At 42.8% G+C, this 24,683-nt stretch overlaps 1 protein-coding gene across 16 annotated transcripts in view; it reads right to left on the reverse strand.

Moving 5' to 3' along the window:
• Positions 1 to 3,775: 3,775 nt before the first annotated feature.
• The window catches only part of syngap1a (synaptic Ras GTPase activating protein 1a), an 83,103-nt gene continuing 62,195 nt past the window's right edge, over positions 3,776 to 24,683 (reverse strand). For 11 of the 16 annotated variants that reach the window (XM_010873783.5, XM_020050399.3, XM_020050398.3 and 8 more), the window contains 19 exons: positions 21,659 to 21,753; positions 20,066 to 20,187; positions 18,930 to 19,083; positions 18,230 to 18,328; positions 17,849 to 18,088; positions 17,427 to 17,762; positions 17,169 to 17,313; positions 16,773 to 16,917; positions 16,402 to 16,638; positions 15,414 to 15,615; positions 13,605 to 13,795; positions 11,443 to 11,647; positions 10,682 to 11,293; positions 9,793 to 10,284; positions 9,167 to 9,340; positions 8,670 to 8,881; positions 8,380 to 8,452; positions 5,487 to 5,807; positions 3,776 to 4,277 (listed from right to left, as the gene is read on the reverse strand). In XM_010873783.5, the coding sequence (XP_010872085.1) occupies positions 5,496 to 5,807; positions 8,380 to 8,452; positions 8,670 to 8,881; positions 9,167 to 9,340; positions 9,793 to 10,284; positions 10,682 to 11,293; positions 11,443 to 11,647; positions 13,605 to 13,795; positions 15,414 to 15,615; positions 16,402 to 16,638; positions 16,773 to 16,917; positions 17,169 to 17,313; positions 17,427 to 17,762; positions 17,849 to 18,088; positions 18,230 to 18,328; positions 18,930 to 19,083; positions 20,066 to 20,187; positions 21,659 to 21,753 (4,046 nt within the window). In that variant the 3' untranslated portion in view covers positions 3,776 to 4,277; positions 5,487 to 5,495. Of the gene's footprint in view, positions 4,278 to 5,486; positions 5,808 to 8,379; positions 8,453 to 8,669; positions 8,882 to 9,166; positions 9,341 to 9,792; positions 10,285 to 10,681; positions 11,294 to 11,442; positions 11,648 to 13,604; positions 13,796 to 15,413; positions 15,616 to 16,401; positions 16,639 to 16,772; positions 16,918 to 17,168; positions 17,314 to 17,426; positions 17,763 to 17,848; positions 18,089 to 18,229; positions 18,329 to 18,929; positions 19,084 to 20,065; positions 20,188 to 21,381; positions 21,432 to 21,658; positions 21,754 to 22,107; positions 22,130 to 24,683 lie in introns of those variants that run through there. The other 5 variants (XM_020050402.3, XM_020050393.3, XM_034294768.1 and 2 more) reach the window with 5 other exon arrangements.

The raw sequence follows: 24,683 nt of genomic DNA on the forward strand, positions 1-24,683 counted from the left end.
CTCTGTCACCCCCCTGTGTGATGATAAGGGGAAGTGAAACAGTACGACCCAAAGGGTTTGAGTCCAGGCACCTGCACGAGTCCAAGGTGAGGGAGTGGAGTCAATAAAACTGGGACAGGTCAAGCATGCCAATTGTTGGGTTCCTGATCCCCAGCCAAACAGTAGCTCTGTAGCTGAGCACCACTTGAGGAAGTGTCATTCCTCTACCTAGTGCAGATTGACATTATGGCCACAAGAGGGCAGTGTGTCCCAGACTTTGATAAGAGGCAGAGCAGGCAAAAAAAACGCGTCCTTCCATCTCGAAGAGAACCCCATAGGTAGAAAAGCACAACGGTCCAGAGGAATCGTCCACAAGGTAAAGAAACCAAACCGGGGGAATCATTTTGAATGAACAAACACCACAGACGTCCAGGGGACTACTCCATATCAATTTAAAAATGTACATAGGAAAAGTAAAACAACGTCCACGTGTCTCAGCTCCTTCATTTGGAAACGTATCCGGACGACAATAAAATCGAGACCTGTGGTACTCCTGTCGTGAATCACAGGGCTGTGCATATTAGATGTTTTTTCTCTCAGGGAGACAGCAGATCAGAAAAAGGAGGAAACAATTCGGCCAGAGGGATAGGGATGTCCAAGGCAGTACAGATACAGTATATCTAGCCTGAGAACAAGGGCAGTATTGGCATTAAGCTTTCATTTAATTCAACATCTGTAATGGGAGTGGGGCATCAGCTTAACACTAACAACAAGTGATGGTAAGGAGAGCACTTGACAGGATTACAGGCCTGCTACACTGTATACATGACAGGCTCGTGGGCGCTGTTGGAATTTCTGAGAATACTACGCATGAGGCCTGGTTTACCCTTCCAGCAAAAATGTGGATAATCGTGCGAGATTCACTTTCATGTGTGGACCTGTGGTTATACTCTATATAAACACGTTAGTATTTGTATTCATGTTACTGTAGGCTATGTAAAAATACAAAAAGAATAATGGCACCATCATAAATAAGTTAATTATTATTTCTGTTGTGGCAACATTGCAAAACAAATAAACTGAATAGCATATTTTAAATTTTAAGTTACTACACGTTAAATAGCTTAATGGTTATTTTATCTCAAAAAAGCTCATGCTTTCATTTTTTGTTTTAGTCAATTAAAGTAAAAATTCCTATGAACTCAAAACGATCTCATCACTTCTAGTGAAAAAAGACAAACAGTGAATTTTTAGCTTTTAGTTATTCATGATTAATCTCTACAAAAAATATGGAAAAACATTCACACATATATATTTATATATGTGGGCCTTGGTTAGCCTACCCCTGTCCCAAGGCAATGTATAATACGTTTCCAACGCTCGGGTATGGAACGTGGCCGGTCTGGTTTAGGCGTTACGTGTTCAGTTTGGGAATTAGGAATTGTGATTAGGAATAGTTTGGGAATTAGGAATTGGAATTAGGAATATCAGACTCCAGTGTAGCAGAGGTCACAGGAAATGTAGTAAGTTCAGGTAGGGGCAGGAAAAACTGTGAGATCTCCCAAAGTTTCTTTCTCTCTCATTCTCAGTGAGGATGATTACATGCACACATAATACAATTATTGATGATTTTCAGATTTTCGAACATTTACATGCTTTCCAATAATATATATATTTTTCTGTAAATCATTTTCTATCGTTTCCACTTACATATTCAGTTTACCAGTGGGACTTTGGTAAATGCACAAAATCCCCAGTCAACATAAATTTTTTGCTAAAGAAGCAATTCTATTTTTGAGAAGCATACTTGATTCTGAGGTCGGAACATATGTTTTTATGTGACAATTATTTCTAAGACTAACATTTTCAGCATTTGCAAACTTTCAGAATTTCACGCATTATGCTGCGTTCGTTGGGTGTGGGAACTGGTAAATACATCCACTAGAATGACCATCCAAATAGGTCATTACTTGGCTCACGTACTGACTTCTGCCATTGCCTACTAAAGAAATGACACGTATGGCTTGTAAGCACTTGCACTTCCTGGATACAGGTTGAAGATGGTATATCTGGACACTTATAGATGCAGTCTGAGACTTTTGCTTTTAACAAAATATTTTATAAACCTCCCATTTCATAAAATGTTGTTTATTTGTGCATGATCTATAAATGCCATCACACCTCAGTTAGCGATGGAATTCCAAGTTTGAAAGTGAGTGGTTTTGATGACACGGCACACAAATAGGCCCACATACAGTATGACATAATACACCATTTTTGGAGATGATTTTTGGCTCAAAAGAGCCATCTTCACAACCAGAAATCACAGACTGCATCTTTAATTGGAACACATTATATGTACAGTAACATGCTGTACATGACGTCAGAGATCAGGCTGTGGACCTCAGCGTGCTGCAACAGTTTTGACTGACAGTTGTTTGGCCACCAACTGGATACATTTGTCGTTATCTGAATATGGAAAAAGCTGTACATTCTTGGTACTGTATTTTGGAAGACGATTTAATAAATACACTGTTAGTGTCACAAAGCAAAGCCTTTGAATTTAAGTGACCATTTCCATATTATAAAACTCAAGATGTCATACCATGGGTTGTTCTGAACACAGTGAACACATGTTTGTGTCTGCTGTGAAGAAAGCTAACGGAGGAACGTGCATCTGAATGCACTCATGAATTCCTACGCATGAAAATTGCAATAAATGTTTTTCTTTTGAAAACCTTATTTTATAATTTAGCTAGACATGTCTGCCAAAGAACACAATTTAACATGAGTCCCACTTGACCCAGATTATAATTTATATCGGGATGGATTTGGATGACATCAACAATAACAGGAATTTGATGGCGGGGTTGTGTTCTAAACTAATCAACTACAAGTGTACTTGCTCTTACTTCTCTATGGCAAAACTATGAGAATAAACCAAATCACCTTGTAGTCAACTCTCCTTTGACTAATAAAGCCCATTCCAACACCAGTAACTATGTTGCTCCTACCCCATATTCTCCAAGAAAATTATCACGGTTATGGTTTTCTGAATCTCCAGAGTATTTTCTAATTTCCGTAATTAACAAATGCAGTGCACAGTAAATGTAAAATTAACAAAAAACAACAGTGCAATGTTTGGATTCAGCCAAGTGAACTGTGGTGTCCTCACCTTGACTCTATTAATGTTTCCCTGATCTCCAATCTGTACCCTTTCTTGCTGCCATGTCATGTATTTCATATGTCTTATGTAAGAACCAGTTCGATTCATTTTGGCTAATTTAAGTTCAATAAAAAAGTATTTATAAAAAAAGATCCATAATTTGTTAATAGCTGGACCTTCAGCTTGTTAGCTGTTAGTCAGTAGGGTTTTCTCAATTATTTCAGAGATTATGAACGCATCCAACTAGTATTTACAACCTCAAATGACAAAATTCCCAATTCCCACTTTTTAATGAACGCAGCATACAAGCAAACATTACGGTGTTGACACCCATGGAACTCGGAAGAACCTGTTTACATGTTCTAATAATTTGAAAGATTTCTCAAGAAAAGCAGCAGTTGTTACAGCATATACTTACTTTAAGATCTCAGTATTTGAGACAAGGTATTTGTTTTGTTGATTTTACTGTTATTTAACCAGGCATGTACATTTAGAACCAGTTCTTAGGAACTGGAGCAATTTGGGTTAACTGTCCTTCTCAGGGACAGAACAACATAGCTTTCACCTTGATGCTAGATAACCTTCGAACACTAGTCAGATGCCCTAACCACTAGGCCACCTTGCCCCCCCCCCCCCCCCAAAATAAATTAATTAATTAATTAAAATAAACATGAAAAATGCTATACTTGGCCAATGGCCATATTCAGTTTCATATCAAATTATTAGTGTTCATGTAAACACACTCAGGATTGTGCTTTGTCCTACCCATTACAATGGAAACCACAGGTTCAATATTGCCATGTTCCATCACTCGCGTATGAGTCACTGCAACACGCAGACAATGTAAACATCACTGCTCATACTGAGCTGATTGTCACCAGGGTTGAGTCATGGTATTGCAGAGAGAGAGAGAGAGAGAGAGAGAGAAAATGCATGCAATTTTCTTCTATATTTCCAAAAGCTCAGCTTGTTGTGGGGCATTGAACAGATCTAAAGTAGCCATGTACTGCAGAGCTCCTCTATGATCTGCCTTGGTCAACCAGTAGGATTTGGCCTGGACCCATATCCGCTCTGACTACATGTGATCTGCCAGTCAGGTTCCAGGGTGTCCTCCGTAACACGGTTGAATTGGCTGCAGAAAGAGAAACAGAGGGAGAATGGGAAATTAGTTTCTCTACATTGCACTTTGTGGGTTAAAATATACATCCAAATATAGCTGTGAATATCAGCGCTGAAACTCCAGCTTTGGAGCGACATCATTAGGAAGCATATTATACATTGCCTTGGGACAGGGGTAGGCTAACCAAGGCCCACAGGCTAACCAAGGCCCACAGGCTAACCAAAGCCCATAGGCTAACCAAGGCCCACAGGTTAACCAAAGCCCATAAGGCTAACCAAGGCCCACACGCTAACCAAGGCCCACAGGCTAACCAAAGCCCACAGGCTAACCAAGGCCCACAGGTCAACGCTAGGTGCTGGATTTGAGGTCTGTGGTAAATTATTTTATTTTACACTCAAGGTGAGTGCTTAACGTTTGAAAGAATTTTACAGAAATCTATACATATAAACTGTTTTGTACAGCTCCGGAAAAAATTAAGAGACCACTGCACCTTTTTCTTTCTTTTCCAAATAAGTTTAAAAGGAAAGTTTTGAGTGAGGAACAGAAGGGTTCAATTTGCAGTGGTCTCTTAATTTTAACCCGTCTGTTCTTCAGTGAAAACCTTCCTTTTCAACTTTTTGAAAGGAGAGAAAAATGTGCAGTGGTGTCTTAATTGTTTCCGGCACTGTATATATCTTTCCCAAAAAATACATTTTGATGAACAAATGGAATGGGGGAAAACATTTATATATATATCTACATGGACCAAATACTCTCTCTAAGACCTGTGTGAGGATTTCAATGAGAAACAAATAAAGAGTTACAAAAAAACTTTGCCAAGCCAAATATTACCAACTATCAACCTAACAACTGACAGAAGACCATTTTACCATTGGTTTAGAAACAAAATAACCAAAATCATTAGAGCGACCTTCAAATAACCGAGTGTGGTTATTTAAGTCTTAAAAACAAATACTAGACGTGACTTTATTCTACAAGATCAATTAAATGAGAAGGATTTATCAGCGTTTCAAAGCCCATCTGTAATGACTGAAGCTGGCAATGACTGCAAGCTAAAGGACCATGGTGCAATGTATCTGCCATCTGGTAAATGTGTCAATGTTGTCATTAAAACTGTCCCTATCAAATGAATGAATGTCATTTGAAACAACTGCTTGGCCAAAACGAAAAGACATTGCCACGAGAATGTTCTTCTCTTAACTGAATTGTTTCAGTAATCACATTTCGTTATTAGACTGCCCTCCTCCCGGTTAAGCTCGGATCTGACGTTGCTGTTGCCGAGGTCCACGTTGCCGTGCTCCTGGCTGGCGTAACCATGGTGGTAGTTGAGGGGTAGGCTCGGTTGCCACTTGTCAACTCGCCGTTGTGGCTGGCATGGAGACGGGGAGGGGGGAGGGGAGGGAGGGCTCCGTTCCAAGGGGAGCTGGCACAGGTGAGGCCTGAAGTGGAGACCCCAGGCCTGGCAGTGACGGCGGCCGTCCCACCCCCCCCTCCGGGAAGACCCTGAGGGTCCGCAGAACCCAGAGAGGAAGAGTCCTCTTCCTATCGATAGCAGAATAGAGGGAGGGAGGGAGGGTAGGGTAGGGAAGGGTTTCAGGAGAAAACACGAGGGTAGAGAACGTCGCACAAGAAGAGGGAAGGGGTGCGGGCCGCGGTGGGGTAGAGGAGGCGGTCAGGTTGTAGAGAGGGAGAGAAGAAAAGGGGTTAGAAAGTAGAAGGATGACACGTTTGAACAGAGATGAAAGAGAACAAAACAAAAGACCTCACCAGAAAGAACAGGACGGAGACAAAAGGTCAGGGGGGGGGCGGGGTGGGGGTAGGGTTGAGAAACAGGCTCCTGTTCATTCGGCACCAGACGGAAAGAAGACAGACTGGTATACTTGGACTTATCGAATAATAAAAGCTAATTCTTATTTTCAGTCATTTTTTTGTCGCCCTAATGAACACAACACAGATGGAGTCCAAGAATGTATTTCTCTAAGTGCTCTATTTCTCTGTTGATTTAAATAAATGAGATTAAATAAGAAAATAGAATTGTCAATGGTCTTCGTATCAGTAACTCTCTAACAGTTGGCTGCCTTAATGCACTGCAGACACTGGTCTCATTCACATACTGTATCGGACAACTAAAGGAAGACTGGCCTAGTTACAAGAGTCTGGGCCCACAGCCACACTAACCTCTTTTGGGATCACGCTCTTGACTCTCGATCATTCAAAGACACGATTTTAAACTCTATACCATGCATGGCAAATGAGAATTAGTGATGCATACCAATACTCTTAGCCTTACAAAGTGTTTCTTAAAATATTTATCAGTACACTCTTAGAAAGATGCTAATTGCTTGCTGGAACAATGATTTATGTGTTATTCACATGTCCATCCGACAATCACAAAAAAAGAATGAATGAACATAAACACTGAGGCAACACAGTTAGAAATCACAGGTACAGTGGTCTGTGAAAGTAATGAAACATAACCACAGGAACCAACAGCAGGCAATTCAATCCCTTCAATGACGTCAACTTTCTCTAGTCCACAGACAAACCGACCACTCTCCTTTTTGGTCTTGCAATACATCTCTCCATTCCACCACAATGTCTCACAATAGACTTGAATCCCCCCTCAGGATCCATTCTGCTGTCGATCATTGCTACAAAGAGAAACACTGTACACAAAATAACTATTATATTCCTTATCGACTGACTGTGGCTCAAACTGCCAAACAAAAAAGGTGAAATTGTCCCCCGATGATGTGATATAACAACCAATGCTGGACTTGCAGCAACTCGAAGCTAATGGACAATGCCAGCAGAAATGACTGTGTTTCTTCGCGGCAGTTTGCTCAGGCCAGACCATGTATATTTTGTGTAGTGAATATTCAGTATAATAGCATACATGGAAAGGAACAGATGGATGTGCCAACTGTTACCCAATGACAATGTATTGGGACATAAAATATTTTATTCCATATGGGTATCTAAAATATACATTCTACGATTCACACTGGTCCTTTTGGCATATTTTTCACAGTATGGAGGCAATACCATGTGGCTGGACGAAAGCAATCTAGACTGAATTCTAACAGAAATATCTCTCTGTTTCACTTCACTTGTTTAATCAGGCCATGTTTTCATTTATACTTTGTTCATACACGCAATTAGCAAGCAAAACATATTGGTCAGGGATTGAATCTCCTGTAACCAATCAAAGGTTGTCCATGCTCTAGGACTCAAAAGATGCTGCAATGCATTGCAATGCTACATCTCAATAATCCGTTATTAAAAAAGATTGATTTAATGATGGTGAAAAAAATAGGGAAATGTAAAGATGGTGTCCAGTAAGACATTAAACAGCGTACATAGGACGGAAACAATTTTGGTATGTGTACACATATTCTCCAGTTAACACATGCTGTGAAGCTAACATGTCAAGTCTTGAAAGCCGATTGGGTGGTATCTGTGGTATTTGAGGCATTCACCACAAGTATGAAATCAGATATATTTTTACTGCTCTTGTGATGGAAACCAGTTTATAATAACAATAAGTATTGCAGATATGTTGTGTCTATAACCAGCTCTTAGCTCGGCCCGAAATTGGTGGTTTTAAAAGAAATAGCTTGTTATCTGAAAAAGTCCTGGTCTGCATTTTCATGCTGTCAAGTTATCATGTTTTCAAGCTAGCATGTTGTCAAGTTCACACATGTTGACAACATAACTGATGTTGTCAAGTTCACATGTGAAGACAACAAATGTTGCCAAGCTGATTTTAAAACGTTGTCAAATTAAAAACTCATAATCATAAATTTAAAGTGTCTACTGGTTGAACGTTTTTTGGAAAGTTTATTTTGAGTTTGATTGGGTCTATTAGCTGTCAAACCCCTTCAAAGGGGGCTTATATTGGGTTCCTATGCATCAGGTACATAATATTTGGGTAAGCATGTAATATTAGGGAAACATTTTGCAGAGTGAGCGGACGCTTTTCAAATGCATTGCACTAGCTACATCCCACAAAAACTACTGTAAAAATTGTACTTCTGACAGTAACCAGTGAATCCATTTTAAAGCCTGTGACCTGTGACAAGACACTCTCCGTCATCCAGACAAACAGACAGACCTGCTCTCTGAACATTCTGGGCTTGATTTCAGGAATGGCACTCACTCTCAACTCATCCTCCACTGCCATCAGCCTGGAAAAGAAGGAGGCAATGTTTGTTTTAGACAGTCACTGCGCCTCAATTCACTGCCGTTTGGCTATTTGTCCTCCCAGCGCTAGTCTTTCCCTTAACTGAAACGATTTTGATCAATTGACATTCCCACAAAAGTAAAAATGCATTCAAAGTAAACGCTATCTCGGCCAGGGAGCAAGCAGACGTGAACCTTCCTTGCTGTCTTGGTCAAGCTCACCTATTGATAATGCCTTTGATTTGGCTGTCCTTCTCCACCTGCTGCTGCCTCAGTCTGCGTTCGCTGTCATCCAACCGGCTCTGGTACTGAGACAGGATCTTGCTGGTCTGCTGCTCCTGTGAAAGCATCCTGCGTTCATACTCCTCTAGCTTCCGATGGGACATTATCAGGCGCTCCTTAAGTGAATGGATCTCCTCTTCGTATTCCTTTACCTGGCGAATGAATGTCAGGGAGCGGGTAAATGCTACTGAAGTTGGGAAGCATTCGCATGCACATACAGGGCAATATGACGCACACTGGCACATTTCTTTAATAATTTGCAGTTCGTTTAGTTGAAATTATAATAATTGCAAAAAACATTTGGTTTCCAACTTTTGGACACCGCGTTTTTCAATCTTGCTGAAAGAAAGAGTGTGAAGGTCAAATGTTACTGTCCCACCAAATGGAGCACAGATAAAGACTCCCTTGTAAGCTAGGAAGCTTCTAGATGAACTTACCCTATCCATCCGTGACTCATCCATGCTCTTGGAGTACTCCTTCAGCTTGAGGTCCTCAAGGTTTGAAGAGCTACGCAGGATTTCGATGTCAGCTGAGAGGTGTGGCATGTTGGACACCCAGGCCACAGTGCGCTCGTTGGGGGTCGGGGTCAAGGTCGCGGGGGACTGAGAACCCTGGAAGCAAAGATGCCAGATGATACAAGATAAGGCTCAGTTCGCTTATAAGATTACACTAAACAACACTCCTATCCCGGGAACTATTTAGGAAACAGAATCTGTTCAAACCTGTTAACTGATGGCAGATGGCTAAAACAAACAATTTCATAGCTATTAGGTTGGATATCCATTTATATCTCTTCGTACTAACCTTTGAACAACAACTTAAAGCGAACTGCAACGACATTGGGAGGGAACTGGGACAAAACATTGCACTAGCTGAGCTTCTGACTAGCTGTTATCAAGGGGCTGAATGCACATGTAGCCAAAATCTTGCCCCAAGACCTCTAAACCTGTTAGCCTCCAGGGCTATTGCCAACGCTTGAGCTCAGTGGGCCAGCGTGGTCTGAATCTTTTCCTGGCTCGCTCCATTTGGACACCCGGAGGCCCTGGCCGTTCCGACAAGACACCTGTTTATTGACAGTAGGCTTGAGCAGGTGCTGCTGCGGAGGAGGCTGCTGCTGGGACTGCTGCTGGGGCTGCTTTGTGCTCTTCGTCGGTGTGTCCGTGGTCTCTCCATTACCCCCTTGCGGCGCCCCTTGGCTGTCCCTGGCGGAGCTGGACTGGTGCGGGAGCCCGGGGGCCGGGCTGTCCGACTGTTTGACGGACAACTGATGCTGCTGCTGCTGCTGCTGTTGTGGCGAATTCTGGCGTCCGCCAAAGCTGGACTCCGGCGACTGGAGAAGGAGGTTCCTGCTCTGGGGGCGGGCCTTGGGAGGGGTGGAGGTGGCCCCGGGGCTGATGGACAGCTGGGATTTGAGGCGCTGCGGGGGAGGCGGTGCTACGGAGCCGTGACGGACAGGGTGCACGGTGGAGGGGGGAGTGGCCACAGAGGTGGGGGTGCCCGTGCCCGTGGCTGTCTGAGGGGTCAGGCCCATCAGGATCTGCTGCTGGAGGTTCTCCTGAGGAAGAGGTGTGGGAGGGTGAAGGGAGAGAGGGGGACGGAAGCGTGCAGAAGAAGACACTCTATTTCAGATCAAATACATTCGGACGCAGGAGGGAGATGAGGAACGGTGATGAAGTCAAATTTTATTGAACCATCCCTCTTTTATTGATACATGTCGTGCTTGTTTGTACAAAACGATAAGCTGGTGGAAGTCCTTCTTTTCAATTTGTTATTAAATTATGTGAAATATTTATTTAAATTGTCGACGGGGCTCATCAACGCATCCGACAGCAACAACAGCCCTGTTATTGTCCTATTTTTAGGCTCGGAAAAACATCCTCTGAAGTGCTTTAACGCTGATGAATAATTTTTGATTGAAAATGCAATTAGTGTTATTTTCTAGGAACACAGACCTGCACCTGCAGCGACAGCTGGCGACGGGCGTATTCCGCGTTCTGGTTCTGCCGCGTGTAGTCGTCGCTGTAGCTGTGCGAGTGGACGATACTGGGCTGAACCAGGCTGCTCTGCGGCCTCAGGGCCGACAGGTCCTCGCTGCGCGAGAAGCCGCCGTGGCCAAATGCCCGCGCGTAGCCCTGTTGGTGGTGGGCGTTCTCGGGCTCCGGGGCCAGAAGGAGTGGAGGCGGCTGGCCCTGGGAATGACCGTGGGGTTGACCACGAGGGCCGTCTGCAGCCAGATGGAAGAGGGGGTTCTGGAAGGAGAGAGGGAAGTGCATCGCGGCGGCCACCTGCTGCTGTTGCTGCGAGAGAGAGTCGGTGGGACCCCCCATGTGATAAATGGGTCCCCCCATCTGGCTGAGCCTCAAGCCGGAGCCCCCAGAGCTGCCGGCGGACAAGTGGCCTCCCACGCGGGCCGGGCCACCCAGGTTCCCGAAGCTGTGACCCAGGCCGGCGATGGAGGCCTGAGAGGAGTTGAGCATGTCGCCCACTGAATGGAGGTTGGAGATGCTGTTCACGCGCGAATCCTGTAGGTCCATCATGGACACGCTCTTGTTAACGCTGAGGACCTACGTGGACAAACCAGCATTACCGGGTTACTTCACCAGAATCACTCACCAAAACGCACGCCGCTTAGAAAGGCGAGACGCGTCGCATGCTTTTGGTAGCCGATTCATTTCGGGGGCCACTACGGGCGGTTTACGGACGTAGAATTTACCTTTGGATCTGGTTCAGTGATGTCGGAGCTGCTCGTGCAGTATGCAGGGCTGGAACGGGCCAGGGGAGGACGGGTCACGTAGAAAATGTCCTTGGACCCGCGGGGGTCTCGGTCAGGAAAGCTTCCCATGTTGACATGAGATGAATGGACCCCGCCCCCAGACACTCCCGATGTCGGGGAGGGAAGACGGGAGATGTCGATTGAGCTGGGGGAGGACGGTCAGCGTTACCTACAGTTGTTTCATTCTTATGCCACACTACAGTTTGTATAGTTTATATATATATATATACACACAGTATCTCACAAAAGTGAGTACACCACTCACATTTTTGCTAATATTTGAGTATATCATCTTTTCCTGTGACAACACTGAAGAAATTACACTTTTCTACAATGTAAAGTAGTGAGTGTACAGCTCGTATAACAGTGTAAATATGCTGTCCCCTCAAAATAACTTAACACACAGCTTTTAATGTCTTAACCGCTGGCAACAAAAGTAAGTACACCCCTAAGTGAAAATGTCCAAATTGGGCCCATTTAGCCATATTCTGTCCCGGGTGTCATGTGACTCATTAGTGTTACATGGTCTCAGGTGGGAATGGGGAGTGGGTGCGTTAAATTTGGTGTTAACGCTCTCACTCTCCCTCATACTGGTCACTGGAAGTTCAACATGGCACCTCATGGCAAAAAACTCTCTGAGGATCTGAAAAAAAGAATTGTTGCTCTACATAAAGATGGGCTAGGCTATAAGAAGATTGCCAAGACCCTAAAACTGAGCTGCAGCATGGTGGCCAAGACCATACAGCGGTTTAACAGGACACGTTCCACTCAGAACAAGTCTTGCCATGGTCAACCAAAGAACTTGAGTGCACGTGCTCAGCGTCATATTCAGAGGTTGTCTTTGGGAAATAGACTTATGAGTGCTGCCAGCATTGCTGCAGAGGTTGAAGGGGTGGGGGGTCAGCCTGTCAGTGCTCAGACCTTTCCGCCCCACACTGAATCAAATTGGTCTGCATGGCTGTCGTCCCAAAAGGATGCCTCTTTTAAAGATGATGCACTAGAAAGCCCACAAACAGTTTGCTGAAGACGAGCAGACTAAAGACATGGTTTACTGGAACCATGTCCTGTGGTCTGTTGAGAGCAAGATAAACTTATTTGGTTCAGATGGTGTCAATCATGTGTGAGGAGTACAAAGACAAGTGTGTCTTGCCTACAGTCAAGCATGTTGGTGGGAGTGTCATGGTCTGGGGCTGCATGAGTGCTGCTGGCACTGGGGAGCTACAGTTCATTGAGGGAACAATGAATGCCAACATGTACTGTGACATACTGAAGCAGAGCATGATCCCCTCCCTTCTGAGACTGGGCCGCAGGGCAGTATTCCAACATAAAACGACCTAAACCCTATTGAGCTTCTGTAGGGCATCCTCAAACGGAAGGTGGAGGAGCGCAAAGTCTCTAACATCCACCAGCTTTGTGATGTCGTCATGGAGGAGTGGCAGAAGACTCCAGTGGCAACCTGTGAAGCACTGGTGTACTCCATGCCCAAGAGGGTTAAGGCAGTGCTGGAAAATGATGGTGGCCACACAAAATATTGACACTTTGGGCCCAATTTGGACATTTTCTCTTAGGCGTGTACTCACTTTTGATACCAGGGGTTTAGATATTAATGGCTGTGTGTTGTGTTATTTTGAGGGGACAGCAAATTTACACTGATATACAAGCTGTACACTCACTACTTTACATTCTAGCAAAGTCTCATTTCTTGAGTGTTGTCACATGAAAATATATAATCAGATATTTACAAAAATGTGATGTGTATACTAACTTCTGTGAGATACGGTATACATATAAGTCTTCCTTGACAAACTATGATACATTTTAATCAAGAGTTAATTACAGTATATTACAAAATATTACAAAAACATTCTGTACCTGAGCGTAAAATGCAATATATATATATGTCTTTTATTCATCATCTTATCGATGTCCTCAAAGAGAGGTGTGGAGGGCCAGTAAAAAAAACAGATCAATAAAAAAGACAACTAATAGCGTACGGGTGAAACAGTTGCACTAAGGGCATTATCATATTCAGCAGTTTCAGTTAAAACCATCAAGCATCAGGAGATCATGGACAAGTTGTGCTTCAAGCCAGGACCAGATACCTGTTTAGGTCCCGCATCATGAGGCTCTGGAAATCAGATGAAACTAGACGATTGAAGGCGGGCCGTGTGAGGAGCCTATCCTGCTGTCTGTCTGGCTGGTGGCTGGCCTGCCGATGGAGCTGGGGGTTCCGCAAAGCTACGCTTATGTCATTCAACAGGCGAGGTAAGGGGCCAAGCTTCAGGATAGCATCCTGGAAGAGAAGGGAAATAAAAAGACAATACATTTTCTCCCCCTAATTTACACTTTCTTTCAAAAGTGGCACTCACTACCATTCGAAAGATATAAAAGACAGATATAAAAAGGGAGGCGAAACCTCCAGCCCATGCCTTTTATAAATGAGTAATCCATGTTTGTACGTGATGACCTCTGAAGAAAGGACAGTAAATTGATACGGAGGAACCATGGAAAGAATGGCATCTCAATAGTCAAGTGTGGCTTACTTACCTTTTCCTTTCCTTCCTGAATACTTAAGTAAAGGAACTAAGCAAAACAAATGCCAAGCATATTGCTGTGACCTGTTTTGTGTTTTCAGAACAATGCAGGTGAAGGAAGAAGGGAGGAAGCTAGACTAGATTATTGAGATCTGTATTCATTGGGTAATCCTGGTAGAAATCATTGGTAGAAAACGAATTCACCTTTGCTCTTACTTTATTAAACTTGACAGGGTAGGCTGTTCTCTAAGATTAGAAAAACAACAATGAAAAACGCCTAGCACAGCAGCATAAGGAAACACTGTATGTTTTGTCTAAAAATCTACAAAAAATGATCCTGAAAATGCCTCTGCCTTAAAATGTATTTACTTAAATCAGTCACTCAACTTACTGAGTCATTTGGGAAGGTGTCTTCACAATGTCAGGAGGGTTGATACAATATTTCAGTTGATTTCAGAGCTTTGAAATTTGCAGATGTCCAGTTATTATGAATTACCCAATAATCACTCTGCCTATTTTGATGACAGACAAATAAAGGTCAAATCACCCCCTTTTTACTTCACCTTTCAATGTCCCCTAAGCTATATTTACCAGTTCTACAAAACATTTGCATGCTCCCTCTAAAATGGTTTCTGAGAGGAGGAAGCCACTATACAAACGGCACTGAGCCAAATGAACAGCGGGAGAGCAGGGAGTGAAAATTAAAATGGATTTCAGCACAGAAGTGGTGAGAGGAGAGGTGTAAAGAGGTGGGGGAGAGGAGGCAGTATCAGGATGTACAGCGAGCGTCGGCAGAAGAAAAACACTGCATCTGTATTACAGCCGCTTACCATTTCACTTAACGCATCTAACAGTAAATTGAAATAAACGTTGGTTTTTGTTCGTCAATAAAAGGCATGGCTCATTCATCACGCTGATTCATTTACATGCTCCTCCTGGTGCAGCCAGTGTGACGGGCAGCACTGACAACAGCAGGAGTGTAACCAGTCGCAGCTGAAGCCGTGAAAACAGAACGTGGCAGGTGTGGCACGGCCGTTACTGCGCTCAGCCGGAGACGGGAAAATGTCCAGCAACTCTTGCAGGACAATGGATTTTGTCCTTAGCACGACAGTTTTTTGCAAAAACAAATTCACGTTGGATTAAGTGTCCTGACAAAAGCTGTTCGAGGTTGTTTTTGTAGAATAATTAAAACGTTTGAACTGTCTTGGTCCTTCGAGATTTGCTGTCATCTTCCTTCAATTTATTTGAGGGTGTGACAATATTGTTGTCCTGTAAGACATTTGTAACCTTGTCTGAGACTTGGTGACTCGAGTAAGATAAGTGGACTAACATTTATATGGGAATAACCACAATTTAAACGGTACCATTAAATGTTACCTTGCTCAACTGGGCCATGACTTCCCACAGCAGGCTGTGGAGCATTGACAGCTCCCTGCCCAGATCAATGTAGCCCTCAAAGCCGCCAACGTTGCTGCCCGTGTCCATGTTGGAGATCTCGTACAAGAACTGCTGCATGGACCCCCACTCCATCTCCAGAAACTCGTTCATGAAACACATGTGGTCCTCTTTGCCACTAAACCTGAGGAGAGAAACCAGAAAAGTGTGTATGGACATATACATAGAGTGAGTGCTGGAGGATATAGAGAAAGACATTCTCACAGACAATGGGAAAATGAGAGTGAACTTGACAACAAAGTATGGCGTATTAGAGTAACAATGAGAGTAAGTAAATATGTAGGCACAGACAAATAGCCAGAGTGGGAGACAGAATGCAAAGAATGACAGGGCAGGTAGGAAGATGGAAGGATATAATGCATAAAACAGCTAATGGTTGGTGATTGGATTATTCCCACTATAACTTGTGAAATGTGACCATAAGCATTTATGTGCAGACAGTCTTCTCCCTCTGACTATTTGTGACATTGGAATCTGTTACGGTCCCATTTGGCCAAAGTCATTTCGTTTGTGGACAATAATGACTTCTTCATTCACTGTCTCCAAGGGAAAACATTCACACTGACCGCATTATTTAGTCAGGAGCAACAGTGTTGGGAGGTAACACACAGTGTAACTTAACTGGAGAAAAATGATTACCATTACTCCTTCAAGAAACACCTTTACTTTCAGAAAACATTTCCCCCGACCTGTCATGGATTTCCGTGATCAATTTGTTTTTGGGGCATTCTGAGTCAGCGTGGCTGTTTGGATGCCCGGTGTGACGGCTGCCCATGGATTCAGGGTGAACCTCTGATTGGTGGAGGGGAAGGCTAAATGTGATGAATGGAAGGACCGGATGCCTAGCAGACAAAGGAAGTTCACGGCGTGAGATGAGGAAGGCCACATGGGACAGAAGGTAGTGACTGACTTGGAGAAGCTGGCCAGGTTCTGCACCACCTTGGCGATGAGGGTTAGAGTGCGCGATGTTCGCTCGCCAGGGTATTCCTGGGTGAGGTTGAAGAGAGAGGGCGACATGATGGCGGGACACAGAAAGCGGAGAAAGAGGGAGGAGCTAATAAGGCGGTCGGCGATATCCTCCCTTCCCCTCTCGGCACAACGGACCCTCCAAGAGGCAAAGACATCCTTTAGCTCCCGCGGGAACACGCTAGAACGAAAAAAAAAAGAAGGTTAACAGTCAAGAACTGTACATTGTTTTCCATTTTAAATGGACAAATAAGTTTTTTTTCTTCTTCTCCCAAATACACCACCGTACTGGCATAGTCATTTGAAAGTTCTGACCAATGAGAGTTGACAATCTTGCAGAGTGCCAGTTCGCAGCACATGCGGAGATTGGCTTGGTGGTCGGCGAGGACAGACGGTGGAGTGCGCATGGGATCCACTTCACAATTCTCCTCTGACTCGTATAATGCTCGAATGAACTCCCCTGGGAGTGAGACAACCATCTGTTAATTCGTATGCGAACCTTCTTTCTCATCTCCATCATCATCATCACCACCGTCCTAGTTACTCGTTATTTCATATACTCTGCTCGATTACGCTTGCCAATTCAAAAGTCTCAAAATAACAAATGTCAGTCGACGTGTTAAATGACAAAAAGCCTTAGGTTTGAAAATTTATTATATGATACAATTTCACTCTGGCACTGGTACACAGTAACATCATTCAGGGTTTTACCTATGGCATCCTTAAGGTACCGGTGCCCTATCAGTTTGAGGTACTCCTCTATGGCTTTAGTAGCAAGGGTGTTCTCCCGAAAGATCAGATGCTCTCTGTCCATGAACCTATCCACCTCGCACATCGCCATGTCGGACAGGAAGTCCTGAAAAAAGAAACATCAGAACACATTGTGCACTTGACACAAGAGCCAGGAACCCCTTTATTTCCCCTGTTCAGAAAGGGGGTCTAACCCTGGTCCAGTGCCCAACGTCCTACCTTGGCCTTGCCTGTACTCTGGAGAATGTGCACCAGCGCATACGCCACCTCCTCTTTGCTCTTGACACTAAGTAAGGGTTCCAGCACGGCACACAGCGTGCGGTAGTTATTGGTGATGTACTCTGCAAACTCCTTGTACAGCTCCATGGGCAGGATGCTCATGGTCTGGTAGCGGGACTTGAGGCGGATGGAGGCGTTAATGACCTTGCCACTGCCCACGCTACCGCCCTTAGCCAGAGCGCTCGGCTGGATCACGGGGTACCACTGCTCCACGAACTGCCGGCCCGTGATGCTGGAGATGGGGATGGAGACCAGGCCGAGGTATGTGCTCTTCTCCTGGATTAGATCACAGAACGGAGAGTGAAACGCGAGGTAATATCAAAGTACTGTGAGAAGCGCCGAGAAATGAAAACCCCACAGACCTTGCGCCTCTTCTTGTCCGTCTCCTTGTAAAGGTGCAGGCGTAGGCTACGAATGGCAGGCAAGTTGTTGAACTCAAAGTGCTCGCCCCAAAAGACGGTGTCCGTGCGGGGCTTGCTGGTGGTGCGTGCATACAGCATGTCGTCCAGACAAAGCTCACAATAGTACCGCTTCTTAGCCGGAAGGTCCCTGGCCTCAATGATCCACAGCTTCAGCACGTTGTCCACCCTGCGACTGTTGTCCTGAAATCGGGGCATTGGAGAACGTTAGAGACATGAAGACCACTGAAAAGAGAGCAGACCATCTTGTTTTTGTTTAATGACATGAAACGCATTGAGTGTGGACTGCAAAGCAGGTTCCCTTGTTTGTCTATATTTGTTAACCTTGTTGGGTTTGACAGCTCTCTGTAGATTCTCAATCCATTTGTCTCTTTCAGCAGCGGATCGGCAGGCAAAGCATTTTGTCCCTGAAAGGGTGGTCACCTGCAGGCAAATGTACACATACATGTGAATCTCTATTATTTAATTTTGGGAACAATGTTTATCGGCAGAACACGGTAACCGAGAATGCGACCTTGGTTTAATACATAGACTTGCAGATAAAGGAATTTTTTGATAAATTGTGGTTTCATATTTTTATATGCATAGTTGGGAAATTTGTGTATTCTTTAAAGCTGGAAACCATAATTTAAACCTTAACAAAGCAGTCACTACCAGTTTTTTGGTCAATTCTGAGGGATCGGACTAGAGAAACGTAATCAGTAATAAGGGATAGGTTTAGGGTTATAACCTGAACCATGTTTTTATATAGTGTAAATCCATGGGTATGGTATGAATTACTATATCACTTATTGTCTTCCAGAATCAGGTATTTATCTTTTCTAATCCAGTCCAAAATGTATACAGCAACTAGCAATTTCAGCTTGAAATGTCAGGATGCTGTTTTCCAGTTTTAATCTCAAACAAATTTGTTGGCAAGGAGGCTGTGCATTCGATCCAGCGGTTTTGTATTACTTCTAACTCTTTCAGATTTAATATTGGGAAAGGCGTTATCCTCAAATTCATCTGGCGGCAGTGTACTCACCTCAAAGCAATACTCCTGGCCTAATATGCTGGAGTGAACGGGTTTAATGACAGCGTCTTCGTCCAGCGTAAGGTCCAGAGCCTCTGCTGCGCTGCTAGGTGACAGCAGGGACTCATGGGAGTGGGACTCCTTGAAGCTCTGCATTAGGCGTGTCCTGGGGATAGCATAAACCTCAGACATCTCAAACAGGCAGGGGTTCAGTAGAATGACGGTGTATTTTTGTCAACTTCCATATTTGTTTATACCCCACATGGTAATGGTTGAAGCTTAAGCTAATAAGAAAGGTGGTAAATCCACATCATGTTTGCCTTTGAAGTCTGCAGCTTCTATGCTCATTTAAAATGGTTACAGTTCAAAAACTACAAATAGCATCAACAATCTCATGACATGAAATCTTAGTGGAGTCAAAGTTGGTTTGGTGTAACTTAAATTAAGGAGCAGTGGCAAATCAAACTACATACATTCCAATGAATCACGGAGTGTCATTCACTTTAGTATAGTTCAAACAGATGTCTCTAAACCTATTGACCCTTAATAAGGTAGTGCAAAGGTCTGTAAAGAAGAAACATGGCAATTAGCTATATTGTAATTTTACAACATGTAGAATATGTTGTACCTCATTAATGATTCAAGAAAATCAACAGAAATTACACATTTATTGGTATTCAGCTATTTTGTTTATGGCCATGGCCTGATTTATGAAGGTCTACACCATTAACCTCGTTTCATTTGAGAATTATGAGCCTATGTCTATCTCATTCTTTCATCAGTACCAATGTCATTCTGAATGTTAAAATTTTTGTTGGTTTGCTTTTTTGTTTTAAGAGTAGTGGCAAATCCAAAAATACCCTATTAAAGGAGAATAACTTTTTTATCTTGATGTTAGATGGTTCCTCATGCAACATTATGTTTTTGTTTTAAAGCCTAGTATTTATTGCGCAGTAGAGACTCCAGGTGGCCTGGGCATGCTGCTGTACAGTACATTAAGGATGAAGAACTAGAACATTGTAAAATAGTTCTGTTCTCTTTGACATAAGTAGGCCTAACAAAAAGTATTTACTTTGCATACAGAAAACAGGTAAATACTGACTGATATAAGTAAGTCACACGTACATTTTTGGTAAGGTGTTACCTACCTCTCCTGATCAGCACTACGGAAACGGGGTAGAATCATGTGGCGGAAGCTGCTGGTTCGATCCAGTTTTGGCTGGCTCTTTGCCCTTTTGATGGAGCCCTTCAACCTTCGACTGAGGAAGCTCTGTTGAGGACATGATAAGAAACAATTACACAGGTACATTCAATTTAAAATGCAGTCATTTCGCAGATGCTTTTTGTTCATTCTTGGATTACGGTGGCATTAGGACATGGCGTTTTAGACAAGCCTATGTATTATTGAATTGCATTTTGGTAAAACATTTATATCTGATTAAAGTAATATGGTATAATAATTACTTTTCATTGTAACATGCCACCAGTAAGATTAGTAACACGAATGACTAAAAACACCAAAGTGAAGACATTGTTGGTAAAGGAAGATTTTCAAAATGGAGGCTACACATTTTTCTTAAAGATTCACTTAAGTGACATGTTAGCTCATATCCAAATGCTCAAAATGTTATTTCACTTCCGTTAATTTGAAAAACACCATGTGAAGTGACACAATAAATGATCAATAGCATTCCCACATTTAAAGCATTCAAAGTGTTCAATAAGGTAATTATATATTTGTAATACAGCCCCGTCTACTCATAACAGTTGACAACTGGAATGAACAATCAATGTTCATGCATGCTAATGTCCTTGGTCACCTAATTACACTATATAAGATTATAAAAAGTGTCTTTGGAGAAGTTAAGTTAATTGATCTAAGCAATATATGAAATACTTCACTGAAATACTACTGTTCACTGCAAACAAATTCAAAATGTTCAACCGATACCTCAAAATCCCAAGTATATTCTACAATTTATACATCTACAAGCAATACAAAAAGAAAAATACATATTTTTTTTGTTATTCAATAACAGTTTAATTAATTAGTAATTTTTTCGTGGTTCAGTCAAAATGCAGCAGCAATACCATTTATAAAGGACTTTAAAACAAACATCATTTTCAACATCTGCAATGCTCCCAATTCAAATAGGCACCTTTTTTAAAACTGTGTTTTCCTGTTATTGGTGATAACTGTTCCGGTACTGATAATTGTACCGGTATGTAACGCCATGAGAAGAACCCTGTTTCAAAATGATCGTTTTGTGCCTCCTTCAGATGACCACTGGAGGAGGCTATTGGTCTAAAGATGAATGAACATTCTCCATTCAATAATGCCAATTCAGTCTGGAAGATGGATGGTGTCCTCTTTGAAGACTTGACAGGGCCAACATTGTGTGATTGAACTGGTTTAAATGTGAAAGCCAGAAGAGGGCTGGCCATCAACCAGAAGAGGACTGACCATCCCTATGAGTCCTCTTCCTCTTTAGGTGTCTTCTTAATACCATGAGCAATGCTATGCTGGACTTCTAGTTTGAAGAAACCAAATGGGTAGCATTAATTTTAGCCTACAATATATTATTATCTGCTATCTTCTACAGTGAACAGTAAATAACATGAAAGATGAATAACAGTAACGAAGTTACAAAGTAAAGTTGAAGGTGGGTAGCAGTTTATGGGCTGAAGCGAATGGAAACGACACGGTAAAAACAGAAACGTAATATATCATTGTTCAATACTTGTTGTCTGAAGGTTTGTGGGGGGGCAATGGGAGGGGTTTCCATGCTTGGCTGTCTCGCAGTGGCAATGCTCTTCCTGCGAGCGCGAGCGTGCTCTGTGAAAGAGAGAGAGGGAGGAAGGGAGAGAGGGTGAGCGAGGGACGGAAAGAGAGAAGGAACATCTACATTTAAATAAAAAGTAGCAAGAATAGTCTAGGTTTAAATAAAAAGTAGAAATACAACGTTTTATCGGAAGATGTACCAAACAAAAAATCTGTAGCATGATTTTGACCAGCATGTTATTTCCAGATAGGCCAGGGGCATGCTAGTTATTTTTTATTTCTTCATCAGCTGGATACTGGCTTCTTCTGAGCCAGGTTCAGCAGGCAAACGTTATGGAACACTGCAGATAGCATGATATAAAAAAAAGGCTGATGTGTGTATTAAAAGCAAAGCACAAACATTCATACTTTTTATAATTCTCATCCTGTTGTCTCCGGTCGGAAACAAAACCCTAAAAGATACCAAGACCAAAACAACTTTAAAACATGCAGGCTAACTGTCCAAACGTCATTTCAATGGCCACAGACGTGACTGGACTCACCACCTGTTAACTCTAACAACACACAAACAACAATAATGTAATCGGTATAGAAGCTTGAAAAATATTTATTGATACTGCTTACAATGCATTTCAGATATACAGGGCAACTATAGTTCTTCAACCATTTAAAATAGACATGTGTTTCAAACTTTAAAATGTGCAGACCTGACTAGAAAACGTTTTTTAAAATATATAACTTTCTTAAAGCTGCATAAAAGCTTCATATTTGTTGTGTAACTAATTCTCGCACTGTATAGTCACCTCCAAAATATCTGTCCCTGATAACAGAAATACTGAGCAATTCTGTATGATAAAAAATGGGAAGTTTTTTTTATTTTTTATTAACTGCTCAGACTGTTTTCTTGGTAGCTCAGTAAGGTGGATAGCTATCAGACCTATAGACCACAACACTTTAATAATTCTAGATAGCAAGCTAAAGGAACTGCCCAGGTTTTCCAAATTGAAATGATGGGTTTTTGAAGTGTTTTATGCTTTGTCCACAAAATGAATGTAGTTAATTAACCTTTTTGATTCTATATGACAGTTTATGACCGTTTATGACTATTTATGACAGTTTATGATAGTTCATCTTGACTAGGTACTAATTGCTTTCATTTTCTGCACCCTTTAATCGGAGTAAACTGCCTTGCTCAGGGACAGAACAACAGACTTTTCACCTTTGCTGGGATTCAATCTAGCAACCCTACAGGTCCCCAAAATTGACAACTCTCTCCTGCCGAACAGCCCGAACCCATGGGCTTTTCTCGCAGGCTGTATTTCCTCAAGTTGCAGAGTTGCAAACCATATCCAGGATTTCTCTCACCTGGTTATATGTACACTGAACAAATCTGCACCTTCTGCATGGTTCGTTTTTCTCAGGCACTACAATTATCATGGCTGGCTCTCCACCTGTCCCACACAGGCGTTTCCACCTCGCCAGCTTTCTAGCTGTCATCAACCAAACGCACACTTCCAATCACCAGCACCTGTTCCTCATTGCAATCCTGCACATCCGGACTCTCAACAGCTCCTCACCTGCCCCATATATGTCCCCCGCATAGTTCAGTCCCTTGTCAGATCGTATCAACCGTTGTGTAGCGCTGCCACACAATTATTCAGGCTGGAACCCTTTACCCATGTCTAGTCTGTTTCACCCATAGCGTGGTGGTGCGCTGTCAAGTCTGTTCGTCCGTCGTGTTCTGCCCACTGTGTCGTGTCATTAAAACCCACCCGCCCGCATCTGCAGCCGCCTCCCTCGCCTCTGTACGTTACAACAATCGAACACAGTGAAACACAAAGCAGTCCCAAAAATCTGCAGAACATGATGTCCAGACTACAGTATATCTAGAAAACATCAGTCAGAAACAGCATCAACAAAGAGCCACCTTGATTTGCACATGTATGTAGAAATACTGGTCTCTTAAAATATCTGTCAACTCCTGAAGTGTTAAAAATGTTACTTCTCCCTACAGTATTTCTACAGTATTCTTCATAACCCACTGTTGCGTCAGAGAGGTCATGGCCAGAATATCCCATATTTCATAACACAGTATATGTCCCTTTACATTATTGCTACGCAACCTGTAACACAAGGTCATTGGCTTTGCTGCTCAAAGCAATGGTAAATTGAATGTCTAAAACCTCACCACCAACACGGTCTGTAAACATGAGCTGCACTTGTTCGGCTATTTTCTACCAATTCTATTTCTATGTTTACACCCACATACCCTCAATTCTCCCCTTTATTATCTTAGACTCAAGGCTACATTTTCCTCAGTCTTCCAATAGAGCAATGGTAACCTTTTTAATACTTAGGGAACTATAAATACTCCATCTCCCTCTTTCTATCTATCTGTTCTTCCCACGCACTCTTTTACATAATTCCAGTGGTTTACTCCCCTTCCTCTCATCTCTTTCTTTCAGTCATCCTCCGATCTCCTCTGTACCCTCTCTTTTCTCTCCTTTTTTCTTTCCACCCCGCTGTCTAACAAATATACCATTCTAGTATAATCTCTCTAAGAATGGAAACATTGATTCGTCCTTATTGCCCACCCCCAGCTGATTGTCCCTGTTCTTGTCCACCTGGTTATGCAGCTGACATGGATTCTGTTTAAAGACTCTACACACACCCTACATTCACTTATTGACCTGCTTGTCATCTGAACATGCAGAAACTATGACGTGGCCCAAAGGGTCATGTACAGTTATAATCTTCATCTGGCTCAGACTGAAGGGGACTGGCAATCCCTAGGTCTTGTTCCTCTCTAGGTTTGACCTTGCTAGGGAGATTTTCCTAGCCACTGTGCATCAACTCTGTTGTTGTTTGCTCTTACGGTTATTGTTCTGGATATCTGTAAAATAACTTTGTGACAACTGCTTTATAAAATACAATTTGACTGCTTGAATGAAAAGACCAGTGCTTTCAAACTTCTCTAAAAAACG

This window comes from Esox lucius, chromosome 10, assembly GCF_011004845.1.
Source record: "Esox lucius isolate fEsoLuc1 chromosome 10, fEsoLuc1.pri, whole genome shotgun sequence".
NCBI lineage: Eukaryota > Metazoa > Chordata > Actinopteri > Esociformes > Esocidae > Esox > Esox lucius.